General features: G+C 29.9%; 2 protein-coding genes across 2 annotated transcripts; one reads left to right on the top strand and one right to left on the bottom strand.

The window, feature by feature from the left end:
- Window positions 1-2,536: 2,536 nt before the first annotated feature.
- LOC136090905 (protein GVQW3-like) lies at window positions 2,537-3,921 on the bottom strand. The gene is made up of 2 exons (XM_065817881.1): window positions 3,393-3,921; window positions 2,537-2,580 (listed from the first exon to the last, which is right to left on the bottom strand). The coding sequence occupies exons 1-2, from the start codon at window positions 3,919-3,921 to the stop codon at window positions 2,537-2,539; spliced, it is 573 nt and encodes a 190-aa protein (XP_065673953.1).
- An 8,127-nt stretch (window positions 3,922-12,048) lies between these two features.
- Window positions 12,049-13,149, top strand: LOC136090904 (uncharacterized). Its single transcript, XM_065817880.1, has one exon. It carries the CDS (start codon window positions 12,049-12,051, stop codon window positions 13,147-13,149), a length of 1,101 nt encoding a protein of 366 aa, XP_065673952.1.
- Window positions 13,150-13,705: the final 556 nt, after the last annotated feature.

The raw sequence follows: 13,705 nt of genomic DNA, 5'->3' as shown, positions 1-13,705 counted from the left end.
TTCATTAAAGATAAAGATATTGATGGTTTCAAAAATGAACACCATAGCCAAAGTGCTCACAAAGTTAATTAGTTTTTAAAAATCTTTCTATTTTGTTCTTTTTTTAATTTCTTTTTTTTTCTTTTTCTTTTTTTACTTTTTACTTATTTTTCTATAACTTCCTACTAGCATGGAATCACGTAGCTTTTTTAATGTTTAATCGTCGTCCCTATCGTTAATAGATATTTTTAATATTCTAATATGGTTTTCTTTACAATAGGCTGTAATAATATTCTTTGTTGACAGTTTGGCCAGTTGGAAGGAACTCGTATTGCACGACACTACAATAATCAAAGAAAACAGTCAACATGACCTTGATTTTTGAGCGACTTTTACGTGGTTGCTTCGGTCTCTAACTATCTGAACCAAATCTTTATAAAACTCAACAATGAAAAAAATATATATATTTTGCATAGGAGACATGAACATAGATTGTTTAAAATACAATAAAAACAATAACATTAAAATTTTCTTTGATAATTTGTTTCAGCTCGGTATATTCTCATTAATTAATAAACCCACCAGAGTCACTTCAACCTCAATTACAGCCATAGATAATATACTGACCAACTCATTTTTAGACATATCTTTAAAAACAGGAATATTTAAAATTGATATATCAGACCACTTTCCAATATTATTCTCACTAACACAAAACTCTTCCTCATTAAATAATTCAAAAATTAAAACGTATAAAAGAAAAATGAACAAATCTTCGATTCACAAATTTAAAGAAACTTTATCAAAAACAAATTGGTCAAATGTTTATCAATAATGCAGCCGAGGACTTACAAATACTGCTTATAATATACTTATTGATATTTTTCTTGAGCACTACAATAAACACTTTCCAATTATTGAAAAAGAAATAAAAGTTAAATATTTGAAATGTCCATGGATAACTAACGGAATAAAGAAATCGTCAAAGAAAAAACAAAAACTATACATTAAATATTTAAAAAATAGAAACGAAAAAAATCTTACTGTCTATAAACAATACAAAAACTTTTTTGAAAAAATTAAAAAAATAAATCAAAAAAAATCTATTATTCGAAACAATTACAAAAACACAATAGTAGCATTAAAAAAACATGGAAAATTATAAATGATATTATCGGAAAAACCAAAACTAAATCCAAAATGTTACCCTCCAGAATTGCGCAAAATGGAATTGAGTATACAGATAAAGAAACTCCGACAAATTTAATAACTTTTTTGTAAATATAGGTCCTAACCTGGCATCCAAGATAAACAACTCTAACAATTCATTTAATAACTATTTTACTGACCATACTAGTTCATTTTCTGAGAGTGACCTAAAATTGGAGGAATTTGAAGAAGCAAAAAAATCAATCAGAAAGAACAAAGCTCCGGGCATTGATGACATTTCCAGCAATGTAGTATATGATATTTTATGCATTGTAGCAGATCCTTTATTTAATGTTTTCAAGTCATCAATTAGAACTGGAGTTGTTCCGAACAAATTAAAAATTGCGAAGATTTTACCTGTATTTAAAACTGGAGACACGGCATTGCTAACCAATTATAGACCTATCTCAATTCTTCCAGTGTTTTCCAAACTCCTGGAAAGAATAATGTACAACCGACTTTATAAATATTTAGCAGAAAATAAAATTCTAAGTGAATGTCAATACGGCTTTCAAACTAATCATTCTACGGAAAATGCAACCTTAGACCTAATGGACAACATTAGCTCGTCATTTGATAAAGGAAAATTTGTATTGGGAGTTTTTATCGATCTTACAAAAGCTTTCGATACTGTCAACCATGAAATTCTGCTCGAAAAAATGAGAAAATACGGTATAAAAAATCAAACTAATAAATGGTTCACTAATTATTTAAATAACAGGCAACAATGTGTTATTATAGACGGTATCACTAATACGGAGTTATTAAAAATCAAATGCAGTGTCCCCCAGGGATCTATTCTTGCACCTTTATTATTCCTTATCTACATTAACGATCTTCCTAAAGCCTCTACAAATCTCGATTGTATAATGTTTGCAGATGATACCAATCTGTTCTATTCATCTACCTCTATCAATGACCTCTTTGATAAAGTCAACTTTGAACTTCAAAATCTTAAAACATGGTTCAGTGCTAACAAGTTATCATTAAACGTGCAAAAAACTAAATATATTTTATTTCACTCAAAGAAACAGAAGAACAAACTACCATTAATTCTACCGATACTAAGTATTGACTACAAAAACATTGAAAGAACCCAAACAATTAAAATTCTTGGTGTGATTATTGACGAAAATGTTTTATGGACAGCTCATATAAATGCCATCAACACTAAAATATCTCAAAAGTATTGATATACTTTTTAAAGCTAGACCATTTTTATCGCAAAAAAACCTAAAAATTCTTTACTTTTCCTTTATACATAGTTATCTCACATATGCCAACATAGCCTGGGGAAGCACACACAAGACAAAATTAATATCTCTTTATCGACGACAAAAACATGCTTCTAGAATAATACATCATAAAAACAAACTGACCCACGATAAACCCCTATTAAAAGAAATAAAAGCACTAAACATTTACCAAATTAATATCAACGCTAACATTTTGTTCATGCTTAAATACAAACTAGGATTATTTCCAAACCGATTCACAGGAAACTTCCTTCAATCTAATATCAACAAATTTAACACAAGAGCAACTGGTAACTTTATTGTACCCCTGAAAAAAAAAAAAGTTCTCAATTTTCTATTTCTTATCGTGGCCCATATTTATTCAACAAATTAATTCCGAATTATACCTCGATTTCTCTCCCAGGCAATATAACTTCTTTAAAGTCGAAACTCAAAAATCATGTTCTTAATATGGATAATTACCTAGAAATGTTCTAGTTCTGATGGTAAATCAAAATTTACGCTCAAATTAAAATAATCAGCAATCAAATACATATGGAAAATGTAAATTTTTGTTTAACAAATAAAGCTAGTATTATTATTATAAACCTCAACACTAACACAAAACATAGTTCAATTAAAAAGAAAAGAAAAAAAAGTTTGCAATAATAACAAGTAAAACATTTCTTTAATGAGAATCACATTGTTTATATGTGTGCTTTACGCAATACCTCAAGGTTCTCCATGATAAGACTAATCTCAGTCTTCTACGAGTTCCCTACATCAACAAAACTCTTCTTATCAAGTCATAGCATACCTAATTATTGCTTCGTATACTTAACGGTATTTTGTAAAATGTATTTTTTTGTTTGTTTAGGAAGTACAGTTTCTTTATAATATTGCAGTGTAAAAAATTTGTAATTAATATGTAGTTGTGAAAATTTAAAGAAAAAAAAAATCTCGGCTCGCCTTTTTCACGGTATTCACTCGATTGGTCGGTTGTTTCAGGGTCGTATGCGTAGACCCAAGTCTCATCTCCAGTAATAATTTGTTTGTAGACGTCTTGATAGTCAGAAGGCATTGCTTCACACGTTTTAACGCGACGCTCTTTTTCAAAGAAATTGAGAATTTTCAGCACCAAACGTGATTTGAGTCTTCTGAGGCCCAAATGATCCTTCAAAATTGCTTGCACCGACCCAAATGATATTCCAACCATGTCAACAAGGTCTCGAATGGTTAACCGACAATTTGCAAGCACCAATTCTTTGATTTTGTCGATGTGGCGATCATCAATTGAAGTCGATGGTCGTCCGGAGCATTCCAAGTCTTCAACACGTTCTCGGCCTTCTTTGAAGTCTTTGTAGCACTTGTAAACATTTTTTTGAGACATAGTCTCTTCACCGAAGGCCTTTTGCAACATTCGATGCGTTTCAGCAGCAGAAATATCATTCCGCAAACAAAATTCAATAGCACTTCTTTGCTCAACAAAATTAGACATCGTGAAAATCGAATGCACTTTTGGTACTTCAGAAACAAGCGTAAACAAAAAAAAAATAATTTTGAGTTTGACATGTAATTTGGCGCAAATGTTAATGACATTCCTTCCAACTTAAAAGTAAAAAAGATTGGACGATTCGATTAAGGCGGGAAATTTAAATTAAAAATTCACCTTACTTTTTGATCACAGTTGTATATATATATATATATATATATATATATATATATATATATATATATATATATATATATATATATATATATATATATATATATATATATATATATATATATTTAACAACCAAATAGTATTACATACCATATAAGACATAGATTTAGAAACATTTTTGTCGAAATTTTTTTTCCATTTTAAAATAAAATTGTTTATTAAATGTTCAAATTTTTAAGATAAAAATTTGAACATTTAATAAACATGCATGCATTAATAAGTTTCCTGTTATTATATTGAATATTATATCTTTGAGACTCGTAATTGTAAAATATAAATTGTTTGTTAGATGATATAAAATTAAACTGTAGGCTTTATTGAGAAAAAACGCCATTGACTGAGTGAAGTTGTATATACGGCTATATAATTTTTGTTTTAAAAAATAAATAATTTAAAATATTATATATGTATATATACATATATATATATATATACATATACAGTACCTACTCATATTATTAGACTCAAGCTCAATTTTTAGCTTTTTGTCTTTTTTGTGTGTCTAAAATGCAATACAAGCAATCGCAACTTAATTTTTTTGTTATATAATCTATATATTATTACATATAAAGCATATTAAGAAACTTAATACTTGGTTGTGAGCCCTTTTGACTCTATAAGAGCTTTGACACGCCTTGGCATACTATTTATGCACTTTGAGGTCAATGCTTTAACTTCTGGATCTCGAACCCATACATCAATCAGTTGTTCTGTAAGCTTCTGTTTACTCGTTATTATTTCCGCACTGATTTTACGTTTTACTAGCTCCCACAGATTTTCAATAGGATTCATATCTGGAGAATTTCCAGGCCAATCAAGAAGCTCAATACTCTCATTAGCAAGAAATGTCTTTATGGATTTTGCAGTATGGCAAGGAGCACCATCTTGCATAAAAACTATTTTTTCACCATTAGGAAACCACTCTCGTATCTGTGGAATCAGGGTGGTCTGTAGGACAGTGTTGTACTGATCTTGCTTCATTGTCCCTTGTACAATGTAAAGTTGACCGGTACCCCTGCTTGATATGCATGACCAAACCATTATGGATGCTGGGTGCTTTACCTTGTTTACGATACATTCTGGCTTGTGTTGTTCTCGTGGTCTGCGGCGGACAAATGTGGCTTTGTCTTCTAAAGTTTGAAAGGTAGATTCATCGCTGAATACAACCTGAATATAGCAATAATTATTGATGTTTAATAATATTTAAAGTATTAGTAAAATCAATTGGGGTAAGATATTAATGCAAAAGCGTCTTTTGAAAACTTGTAATAATAAAATATTGTTTGTTTAAGTTTCAGGAGAGAATAAATAGAAAATGTACCTTATTCCAGTCATCCTGAGAAAAAGAAGAGTGTTTTTTAGCCCAAGCAAGACGTTTTTTAATCATCGCAGTGGTAAGTTTTGGTTTCTTCAGTGGCTTTCTGCACTTGAATCCTAACTCGTAACTTCGCCTTCTTAAAGATCCAAGTGAAATGTTGATTCCTTGGTCTTTCAAAACGCTTTTCAGTTTTATTGCTGGCATCTTACGATTTTGCTCAATAACTTTTTTGATCTTTCTATCATCTCTAGCACTTGTTATTCTTTTTCGGCCACAGCAGCCTGTTCGCTGTGCTTCTAATTTGACCCCCATTTTGAGTTTAGAATTTATTCTTCTAACTGTAGCCTGTGAGACTTTGACAATTTTGGCAATATTTCTTTGACTGTGATTTGTTTCTTGCAGAAGAACAGCTACTTTAGCTAATTTACGTGGGGAAACATCACTAGCTCTACCCATTATTAATCTTAAAACCACAACAACATTTAATAAGTTATTATATGACAGGGATTCTTTAAAAAAACACTTAAAAACAACTGAAATTTCATTATTTGAGTTTTTAAGACAGTCGACAATAATTTAGACATATAATTTGAACATATAAAGACATATAATTTGAGTTGTGAAAGATAAAAATAACTGAATGTTTTTAATTTTATATTTTTAAAATTTACCATACCTTTTATAAATTTGAAAATATTGTTAAAAAGTGTATATATTTCATAAATATTTTTAATCTAACACAAAAAATGAATGACAGGAAGTTATATTACATATAAATAATAAAAAGTAAACAGCAATAACCCCTACCTAACAAAGAAAATCCAAAAAAGTAACAAAATTTTGAATTTTTTTTTTGAGTCTAATAATTTGAGTAGGTACTGTAAATATATATATATATATATATATATATATATATATATATATATATATATATATATATAGATATATATATATATAAATATATATATATATATATATATATATATATATTTTTAATTTATATATATTTGTTTTTTCTTTGAATGTTTTACAATATTAGTCGTTTTACAATTATAATATTTTCAATAATATAATAAAATGATAACAAGATAAAGTTTGTGAAGGATGAACGCTAGAAAAATATTATCTAAAATAAGTTGATATACATTAAGAATATTCATTTTAAGTATAAGAGGAGTGGCATAAGTAAAACGGTCTTCAAAGTTTTTGAGACGTGCAATATGCTTCTGTGTACGATAAAGAAGTTCTAGTGTATTTTTATTTATACCATCCCATGCAGGATTAGCATAATAAATATGGTAATAAATAAATGAGTAATATTATTGAATTAAAGTATATTTATTTAAAAAAGATCTTGATTTGTTTAGCACTCCTATACTTCTAGCAATTTTATTGTTTAGGATGTTAACATGTTTTTTCCATGTAAGGTTTTTATCAATGTAAACACCCAAGAAATTAGTAACTTTAGCTCTCTTACTTTCAGTATTATCAATATACAAGGAAGGTATATTCGAAAAAAGAACTTTTTTTGAAACTGGGTGAAAGAGTTTTAATTTTAGTTTTTCCATTTAGTTTTTATTGATAGTTTTGATATTTATTCATAGTTTTCCATTTAGTTTTTTCGATATTCATTGATAGTTTGTTTGACTGAAACCAGTTAGAAGTTTTAATGATTTCACTATTAATTTTGTTGAATAATGCTGGTGAGTTATTGTCAGTTAAAAAAAGAATTCTGTCATCGGCAAACTTAATTGTTGTCAAATTTGTTGCTTTATAGAGATCATTAATATAGATTCAAAAAAGTTAAGGTCCAGGTAATCAAACTACTTTATCTATTAAGAGGTCAAAAAGTCGAAGTTATGGATGCCCTTAGTAAGTCTGTTCAAAATGGTGCATTTCGTGCTCATTCTGAGTCTCTCCATATTTCTCTTCTTGCAAGCTCATCAAATGAAAATAGAGCTTTTGCAGTCAAGTTGATTATAAAAGTTAGGGGAGCTTCAGAGCAAGGTGATGTAAGTGTAAGAAACCGAAAAAACCTACACTTAACTTTGATGCTATGACTCTCCTTGAACTCATTGACTGGAGTAATGAACAAATCTTGGAGCCAAATTTTACAAGTAATATGACGAAAAAAGGTTTACAAAAAGTAACTGATTCTCCTATGGAAGTACCTTACTATCCTCTCCACACCCAGTCTTCTGAAATAGTTAATAAACAAGTGACTGAAGCAGCAGCTGCTGTTTGTGGTTTTCAGAGGCGTGATGGTTTTATTAGAGCAAGAATAGAGCAGAGATGATGTTTTAAATCTGAAATCCAAGAAAAATTTTATCAAATTGTTTAGTTGATGTTCAAGCTTTATTTTAGTGAAAATTTTATTTTCCATGAAAAAATGTTGTTTTTTTTCAACATTTTATGTAATAAAAATATATTTGGACAAATCCGTGTGCGTCCACAGAAAATTTTGGTGTTTCACATATAACAGTTGCAGGAAATTTATCTGCAGGTTTTAAAATTCAAGTTGCACTTTTTTAGAGCTCAACATCTTCACTCACGAGGGCAAATAGAATAAAAAGCATGAGCAAATTATTTCTGTGTTTTAATTTCCTTACTTTTTTGGTGCCATATATATATATATATATATATATATATATATATATATATATATATATATATATATATATATATATATTATATATATATATATATATATATATATATATTTATATATATATGCATATATATTTAATTTTTTTGTCTGGTAAAATGTTTTAATAATCATGTGTAATAATAATTAATATTCATCATAACTATTTTTTCATTTTATATATTGTTTTTGTTTCAATGTTATCTATTTAAATATCGCAATTTTCAAGTTCATTTTTACACCCCCAAAAAAAAAAAAAAAGTTTTATTTCAATATTGCTTAGAAATACCTACCACATAATAAAATTACTCCCCAAAATGTTTTTTTTTTAATTCAGAATTTTTTAAAAGTATGACGTACCCTTGTGTACACGAAATAAATGTAAAAGTAGAAAAACAACTAAAAAAAAGTACTTCTCGATTTTTATTTCGAACCAAGGAATAATTTTAATACAATAATATAAAAAGATCAAACATTAAAAAAAAGATTAATTATTCCTGTGGAAATCTAGTAAAGTTTCGAGCTTTCGCTTTAGTGGCAGCAATAAGCTTGCGCACCGAATAAAAATCAAAACTATTTGATGCTTTTTTAAATGATATTTTTATATCTTTAATATAATAACGTCTTTACAAATAATGAAAGATTTTTTATCTATACCAATTGTGCGCATTTTTATTACTAATATTTTTGTTAACTGGTGGTATTAAAAAAAACGCACAAATTCGTTATGAAAAAAAGCTGGAGAATAAGCTATTTATATCATAAAACCATAACAAGTTAAAAAATATTAAGGTAAAGATAAACTACTTCACTTAAAAATACCTTTAATAAGTTTATAATTTGAAAATTATTAACATTTAGACTTTTGAGAAGTGCTAGGATTATTTTAAACTTGCGAGAAAAAATCAGACCATTAGGTGAAAATGTATAAATATGGAGCTGTTTGACCATGATCACAATATTAAAATTGTAAAAAGTTCTGTATTCGAAAAAAAAGGGAGGTTGGAAAAGATGTAAAAACAGATAGAACCAAAGCTGAAGTCCTTTTAAAAAAAAAGCTTTTCTTGATAAATACCAGCCATTTGGTCTTGAGTTGAACACTTCACCAGAATACTGGGTAATTTTTGATATTGTAGGTCATAGTTTGAATAAAATGCCTCCGGATAAGACTCACTCAAACCTTTTGGATACAATAAATTCCAAAAATTTAAAAATCTTTCAAAGTTGCTAACAACTCATCAGAACTCACAGCAAAATCATAACTCTGTTGACCATAGTTTAAGAAATTTTTTTCTCAAAACAAGAAATACTTTTTTTCGTTTTTTTTTTAATAAAATGCAGGGTAGAATTTTTACCTCAAACAAGTGTATTCCTTGTTTTAAGAAAAATATTTCGAAATAAAAAATTCAAATTTGCTCGGCTTATAGTAAAATTTACTCAAGATAATATGAGCGTATGATGATCTTGTTGAAGCTTCTGAAGCGTCTTTATTTTGACTATATATCGAATTTTGATTCGATACCTAAAAGACTGATGGTTTTGCTGTGAGTTCTGATGGGTTGTTAGCAACTTTGAAAAATATAAAGAGGTTTTGTAAATCTAAAGCTGAAAATTTATATATATATATATATATATATATATATATATATATATATATATATATATATATATAGGGCTACTATTTGAAATTTTGGAAAAATCATAATGTCTTTTTTAACCTGTCAAATCAGGACAAATATAAATAAGCAGAAAGTCTAAATCAGGACAAAAACTCCTCACACTAAAAGTGAAAACAACAAAAAATACAACATTAAAAACCAGCTTTATTTTACATTTTTGTAATGACTACAAGAATTATTTCTTTTCTTTGCTTTTAAACCAGTCATATTTTTTACTAGAGTGTACTTTAGCCAGGAACAACTGGTCGTTTTTTATCTTTTCATAGATTTGTGAGCAATTGAAATCAATATTTACCTTACAAAAAAGCAAACTTTTCACAGTAGAAACTAACATAGAACCTCTTTCAGGAGACCAAATATTGTTCATCATTGAAAACACCCTTTCCACAGCTGCTGAAGTTCCAGGAAAACTGAAAATGTATTCCAACACCAGTGAAAAATTTGCTTCTGAAATGCCCTTCTCTCCAAAATGTTTCATCATCAGGACCCATTTTTCTTCACAACTCATATCATCAGATTTCCAAGTTTCAGAACTAGTTGACAAGTATGCCTTGACCAAAACAATTTCATCAAATAGTTCATCAGTATTTGTTGCTGTACGTCCAATTTTTCGGTTATATTCTTTCTGCAGCTTCCTCCAACTCTGGAAATTTTATTGCACTGTTTTGAATCCACATGAACTTTTCAGCATAAGCAAAGCTATTTTTCCATAGGTCAATATAAGAAAGACATCTCTCGTAAAAACCAGTAAGTTCTTTTTTGACAGCAATTTCGTCAATAATTCCGTCTTCAAACAGTTTTGCAAGTATCTTTTTAGCTTCCAGTGGAATAAACTTATTCTCAAATCTCTCCTTCAGATTATTCTGCAATGCCTTTATCTCATTAACAATATCACATGCACTTGCTCTTGTTTTTTCAATTCTCAGAATTGTTTTGTTGAATGTCTGAAGCTGACCATGAACAAACCAAAGATACATTACACCACGCTCATCGTTAAAGAATTTACTAATTATCACTGGAGATTGCTCTTGAGAACAGAAGAAAGATTTTATTCCCGCAAAGATTTCCAAAGTTCTCTGAATTGCGGGTAGTATAGAAAGGAATCTCGTGCTTCCATACTGCAAAACTCTCTTGTAGTGAACATTAGCAAACTTGCAGAATTCTTGCAGTTGAGTAACTCTGACAGTGTAGATGTGAAAATGTTTGTAAATTTTCACCATAAGAGCTTCAACATCAATTGGTAAAACCTCAACAGCTGTTTGAATGCAGTTGTGAACTATGTGAGCTCCACAGCCAATCCCAACACTCTCTCGACCAAGAAACTTTTTCAACCGACTGTTAACATTGTTTTGTCCTCGTCTTTTCACTCCACCAAAGTTTGTGTTTCAGTTGTCACCACAGAATCCAATCACTTTCCTTAATAAATCATGGGTATTGGTGGCAGATTGCAGAGCATTGCACAAAATTTTTGATGTTTCACCAGTTAAATTTTGAAATTCCAGTAATTTAACTTTTACTCCTTGATCAGGCACAAAATATCTAACAAGGACAGGAAAAAGTTTCAGTTCGTTTCAGTTAGATGTATCAGTTGCAATGGTGATGACTTACTTCAACTCCTTCTTAATTTGTTCAGAAATCATTGGTAGAATAACATTGAGAATAAAAGCCTCACATTTTGTTCTTGCAAGTCCAAACTTTGGTTCAAAATGTTTTGAAATTAATTTGGTAGAGCAATCAGCAGTTTTGAAGTTCAAATCATGAATTGCAGTGTGAAAAGCAAAAGTAGCTACCTTTGCTACCAGAACTAGATCTTTATCACTTAAACTAGCAGTCTTGAAGAACTATTTTATTGATGCAGAATTTGCTAATGTTTTCAAAGCATTTTTGTGTCTCTCCGTTGTTAAATGCTTGGTGATGTCTGTCCTTACGCCATTTGCAACAGAAAACTCAGTCAAACAATCTCCGCATCTATTTTTTTCACCACTTTCATAAACTTTCTTCAGAAAAGGAAATTCATTCTTCAGAGTTTCATTTAAATGGCACTTTCTTTTCGACATTTTGACTTTAATAAGGGATTTTTTTTTTACTTTAAGTTAAAGAAAAAGTTTAACACTTAAAAACCCTCTGTCACGATGTAGAATAGTTTTAATATTTATTAAGATACATATTTAAATATCACAAATAATGGTGAGAAATTATGTACGAAAAACAAAGAGAGGTGCAACAAATGATAGAATAAAGTCAGCAGATGTAATTAAATGAGCTGCAGTCTAAAAATTGTTGCATCAGAATTTAGTATTAATAAAAAAACATTACAACGTCATCGAGATGGAAAAGTAAAAGTAGCTGGTGATCTGTCTCTGGGTGGAAAATTTTCTGTTTTTAGTAAAGAATTTGAATTAAAGATTGTTACACAAGTTCAGGTTATGGATACAGCATTATTTGGCTTGACAACAATAGATGTGCATCGCCTAGCATATGATTTTGCTAAACAAATGGGAATCGATAATCCTTTTAATAAAGAGTCAAAAATGGCAGGAATGGATTGGCTGCGAGGATTCATGTCTCGCAATCCACAATTTTCTATTCGAACTCTACAAGCCACCAGTATAAGCAGAGCCATTGGCTTCAATAAACCAAAAATAAATCAGTTTTTTTCAGTATACAAGTCATTATTTGAGGAACATAAGTTTTCAGCCAAACAGCTCTGGAATATGGATGAAACTGGAATCACAAATGTCCGTAAGCCAGGAAAAATAACTGCAACGAAAGACAAACGAAAAGTTTCAGAAATAACTAGTGGAGAAAGAGGTGTTTCTGTGACAGTTGTGTGCGCAATGAGTGCAAGTGGCACTTATGTCCCACCCTTATTTATATTTCCCCGTTTGCAAATGACTGATAGGCTTGCTGTTGGTGCAACTTCAGGCTCAATTATTAGAGTTAGCTCCAGTGGATGGACTGATTCATCTTTATTCATTGAATGGTTAACACATTTTGTTGCTGTGACTCATGCATCTATAACTAATGAGCAATTAATTGTACTTGATGTTCGTGACAATGGGATCTATCTCATAACTCTTCCACCTCATTGTACACACAAGATGCAACCTTCGGATCGTACATTTTTTAAATCATTGAAAGTTGGCTACAATACAGCAGCAAGCAACTGGATGTTATCACATCAGGGGCGTAGAATTTCATTTTTTGAAATGGCAGGTATTTTTGCAACTGCCTTCAACTTTACTGCAAACATTGACAAAGCAGTCAATGGTTTTAGATGCTCTGGTTTATACCCAAAAAATGACCTTATTTTTAATGATGAAGCCTTTGAAGCAGCTTTGCTCACTAGATGGAGCTGAGCCATTGAAAATCTGTCAACAATCTAGTGAATTGCCTAATATGCCTCTTGTTGCACCTCCAGTTGGCAAATGTCATGAGCACAACAACTGCTGCAAAATTGAAGGCTGTTGATGATCGAGTTTTGCCAATTGTTAATGAGTATCTTGGCCTTAATTTTTCCTTAAATATTTTGGAAAAGATTTCTCCGCGTCCCAAAATTACTGTTTTAAGACAACGAAAAAGAAAGACAGAGTCTGCTGAAAACCTTACTTCTTCACCTTTCAAGAAGCGACTAGAAGAGCATGAAAACAATGTCAAAAAAAGCAACAAGCAGTCATAGAAGCTGAAGTCAAGAAAAAGCTGCACTTAATAAGGTGATCAAGCAAAAAATGAAATCAATAAATTTGAAGAAAAAAAATATGAAAAAGCCTAAAAAGCAGAAAGCAGAAAGACCTAATGGCATAAAGAAACAAATAAAAAGGAAGAAAGATATGGTTTCTGTCTCTAAAAGTTTTATCACTGATACAACTCTATGCACCATATGCTCTTGTCCGTACAATGTGCCACCATTTGATA

The sequence above is a fragment of the Hydra vulgaris genome, chromosome 14, assembly GCF_038396675.1.
Source record: "Hydra vulgaris chromosome 14, alternate assembly HydraT2T_AEP".
Taxonomy (NCBI): Eukaryota; Metazoa; Cnidaria; class Hydrozoa; order Anthoathecata; family Hydridae; genus Hydra; species Hydra vulgaris.
The sequence above is the reverse complement of the archived record's forward strand: the minus strand, read 5'-3'. Positions and strand labels throughout refer to the sequence as shown.

Coding starts and splice junctions, on each gene's coding strand:
- LOC136090905 (XM_065817881.1), bottom strand. CDS start 3,921: ATGTCTAATTTTGTTGAGCAAAGAAGTGCTATTGAATTTTGTTTGCGG. Junction 2,581..3,392: donor GAGTGAATACCGTGAAAAAG/GCGAGCCGAGAT, acceptor TTCTTTTAATAG/GGGTTTATCGTGGGTCAGTT.
- LOC136090904 (XM_065817880.1), top strand. CDS start 12,049: ATGAGCTGCAGTCTAAAAATTGTTGCATCAGAATTTAGTATTAATAAA.